The sequence below is a fragment of the Mesoplodon bidens genome (genome assembly GCF_964165515.1).
Source record: "Mesoplodon bidens genome assembly, chromosome: 3".
Taxonomy (NCBI): domain Eukaryota; kingdom Metazoa; phylum Chordata; class Mammalia; order Artiodactyla; family Ziphiidae; genus Mesoplodon; species Mesoplodon bidens.
In genome coordinates, this window is record NC_138178.1 from 151,259,734 (window position 1) to 151,263,472 (window position 3,739).

At 47.4% G+C, this 3,739-nt stretch overlaps 1 protein-coding gene across 1 annotated transcript; it reads right to left on the minus strand.

Annotated features, from left to right (window-relative positions):
• Nucleotides 1–1,911: 1,911 nt before the first annotated feature.
• Nucleotides 1,912–3,397, minus strand: LOC308613587 (large ribosomal subunit protein mL37-like). Its single transcript, XM_081227280.1, has one exon. It carries the CDS (start codon nt 3,350–3,352, stop codon nt 2,081–2,083), a length of 1,272 nt encoding a protein of 423 aa, XP_081083406.1. The 5' UTR covers nt 3,353–3,397; the 3' UTR covers nt 1,912–2,080.
• Nucleotides 3,398–3,739: the final 342 nt, after the last annotated feature.

Below are 3,739 nucleotides of genomic sequence, written 5' to 3' on the forward strand. Positions count from 1 at the left end.
TAACCCTGCTCTTTGAAAATCTTGGCTACTCTGGTAACTCATTCTAGAGGATGCTTAGTTTTAAACATCGTCCCCTCTGGGGGGGCTCTGCTCTGATGTCACCAGTGCCGCTGTTGCATCTGCGTAACAGGAACAAACAGTGTCTCTACTATTTCCCCGACAAGGACTTCCGGAAGATGGCAGGACCACGTGGTGAAGTTCTTTTTCTCCCACCCATCTCAGTCTGAAATTCCCCAAAAGCTCGGAGCCCTCTGATGCAGCCGGCTGTTTCCCCAGCAGTGGCTCTGGCATCTTGCCCCCTTTACACAAAGCAATCACTGTTGCAGAAAATGAGGGTCCTGTGACCATTTGGCACCATCCACTGCCTGGCATTTGTGTGGGAGAAAGAAATTTTTCTCCCTGACAATAGATTCTGATCACAAACCAGGCCCCTTTCAGAGAAACAGCTTCCACAGAGTGACTTTGCCTAGAGGTAAAGCACTAAGTGGTAGAACAGAAATGATTTCCTGCGGGAGCCTGTTCATGTCACTGAGACATGAGTGAGGGCTGGGAAGGCCCCATACAGCTTTCCACCTCCCACCCTGATGGCTAGCAACTCTCACCCAAGGTGTTCTCCCTTAACTCTGGTCCTCTCCTAGAATTTGTTTCAAACCATGGCATATCTGGTCCCTGGCCACTGTGATGGGCATCTGTAGTTAGTGGTCTAGGATTCCAGCCTTACCTCTGAACGCAGGTGTAATGATCCTTTCTTACAGGTAGCATTTCCTTGGGTTACTTTACTAAGAAATTAACATTAGTATAATACCATTAACTAAACTACAGATTTTCTTTGGATTTCCCCAGTTTTCCCACTAATGTCTTTTTTCTGTTCCAGGATACCATATTGCATGTAGTTGTCAAGTCTCTTCTGATCTGTGAAAGTTTCTCAGTTGTTCCTTATTTTTCATGACCTTGACACTTTCAGGTGTTTCACTGAATTTCCCTCAATTTGGATTTATCTGAGTTTTTCTCAGGATTAGACCAGGATTATGGATTTTCTGGAAAAATACCACAGAGGTGAACTGCCCTTGCTTTTCACACCATATCAGATGGTACATGACACCAACATGACTAATCAGTGGTGAGGTTAACCTTGATCACATGGGTAAGGTGGCTTTGCCAGTTTTCTCCACTGTAAAGTTACTGTTTTTCCCTTTCTAGACTCTACTTATTGGAAGTGAATCACCATGTCCAGCCCACTTTCAAAGGGAGGGATATGAAGCTCCACTCCTTTGAGGAGGAAGAATCCACATATAAAGAAGATTTGTCTCTTCTCCATGACTTAGTTATTCAATTATTTATTTATATCAGCATGGACTCATGGATATTTACTTTATTCTTTGAGTTATAACCAATACTTTCTCAAATTGTTGCAGCTTTGGTCATTGGGAATTTTCAGGTTAGCTCCTGTGTCCTTTTGATGTATCCCCCATTTTTTTCCATTTCTTTACTTTCTGGTACTATAAGATGCCCCAGGCTCACCATGTATTTTCCCTGCTCCAGCCCTAGAATCAGTTCTTTCTCTGAGGAGCCCTTTACTGGAGAATGGTATTTAGAAAGCAAGTTCTGAGCTCCTGGTGTGCTTTTTGCTACTGGGGTGTCATTGCTTCTACACCGTCTCTGTGGACAGAGTTAGGAACTATAGATATGTATACTTACCCATGTATATGCACATATCTGTATTTATTTCAGTATCTGTCTATCTGCATACATATGTAAATAGAAATGACTTCATACTGATATCTCCAACTCTGATCCAGCGTTGCAGGATTCATTCTAGCATTCCCTCTCTCTTCACTGTCACTTCTTTCTCTGGCAGTAAGAGACCTGGCTCGCTTTTTCTGTATATTATATAGTTATTTGTTCAACACTATTTTTTTTTTTTTTTTTTTTTTTTGCACCGGAAGGGCTCTTTATTGTCAGCGAGACCACCAGCCAAAGGAGCACTGGGCTCCGAGCAGGCCCCAGGCACCACCCAGGCCCCAGGATCCTCAAGGGGAGAGGGGCACAGGGAGCTCCAGGCCTCAGAACGGTCCTTGGCTCACACAGCACCGTGCAAATACAGAGCTAAAAACTTCCTGAATGTCTCTGGCTGGAAACCAGTCGGCCCAACAGGTTCCACAACTGTCTTCCTTCTGACCACCGGGAGACACCAAAAATGCTCATAGAGGAGCTGATCCGAGTCTACCCAGACTAGATTCTTGACACCCTCATCAGAGGCCAGATCTGTGGTGTTCAGCTGTAGCACCAGGAACTGGAAGACACGTCCATCAGTGCCCACACTTTGCACGACTACTGGCTGCTCCAAAACCTTAGTGTCGTTCCCGTAGAGGAGCCGAGCCTGAGCCAGGGCATTGCCAAAGGCAAACAGGATCATCTTGGCCCGCAGCTGATCTGGTTGAAAGCGGTGTGGTCGTAAATTGGCTGATTCCAGCAAATACAGGGTATGGGGATAGGGGTAAGGATAACCCTCCCGGAATCCTGTGTCGTCCTTCACATCATAAACATTGCATTCCTGAAGACCCAAAGTGGGAGATATGGGATAGAAGGTCTCAAGAACATGATTCTTAGTAGCTTCTACTTCCTCTCGGGAGGCTATGGGGGGCAGAGGGTCCTTGGCATTCAGTCGGGCTCCACTGGAACCATGGACCTGAATAAGAGTAGACTCTCGATTCCAAGTGGTGGATAACGTGTTGTTTTGGGCACAGATCCGTCTGGCCAGAGAAGGATGCTTGAGAATCTGGGATTTACACAGCTGTATCAGACTGTCCACAATGACTGGGCAGTAGGTCTCTCTCTTGGGGATGTCTTCAGTAGAGTGCCAGAGACGAGCGTGAAAGATCACATTCAGAACACATTCATCTTGGTTCTCTATGTGGTTCCTTGGATCGTCAGCAAGGCTAAGCACTTTCTCAGGAAGGCCTTCTATTAACTTGGTCTTGGTAAGCCAGAGAGCCTGCTTTACACCCTCAAGGAGGCGGCAACGCTGGTGGAAAAGGTAGCAGGCCTGGTCTTTGTACAGCGGGTGCTCGTGAAGCGGGGGATAGCGGCGGAACTTCGAGGGCGTCCAGCCAGGGTCCCAGGGCGGGAAGATTGGCCGCGCCAGACCGGGCATAAAGTGCATCTTCCCCGCGTAGGTGATGGGCTCCAGTCCAGGAATCTCGTACACTCTGTCCGGGGGAGGAGGCTCGGGCTTCCGCGTGGAGCGCACGCCCCACTCGTATGCCCCGCGTCTTGGGGCCCCCCAGCTCCCAAGACCGAGCCGCCCGGGGCGAGCAAGCGCCAGCCTTGCTGACCTCGACGCCAACGCCATACCGATCCGGTCTCTTCAAGACCTCCACCTGGACGCCGCCATCTTCCCGCGCTCTGTTCAACACTATTATACACGTAGTTTCAGAATTACTAACCCATATCTCTATGAAAAACAAAATTTTGACTAGAATACTCTGTTTTTGTAGAGTTCTTTTTGTCTTTAGCCTTGTGGATTCCAGTCAAAGCATCATATTCCAAAGTTACTGAGGTCAGTTCTTTTTTTCCCTTCTTGATCCCATCTTAATATTCTCAAAGTATTTCCACATCTGGCTTCACCTTTGATCGTATCATTACTGTTGTGTGAGAGAGGACGAAACCATGACATGTGGAGGCTGGATTGGTTGCCTATGGTCACGTGATCAGTTGGGTCCATGTTTAGAACTTGGTA

Coding starts and splice junctions, on each gene's coding strand:
- LOC308613587 (XM_081227280.1), bottom strand. CDS start 3,352: ATGGCGTTGGCGTCGAGGTCAGCAAGGCTGGCGCTTGCTCGCCCCGGG.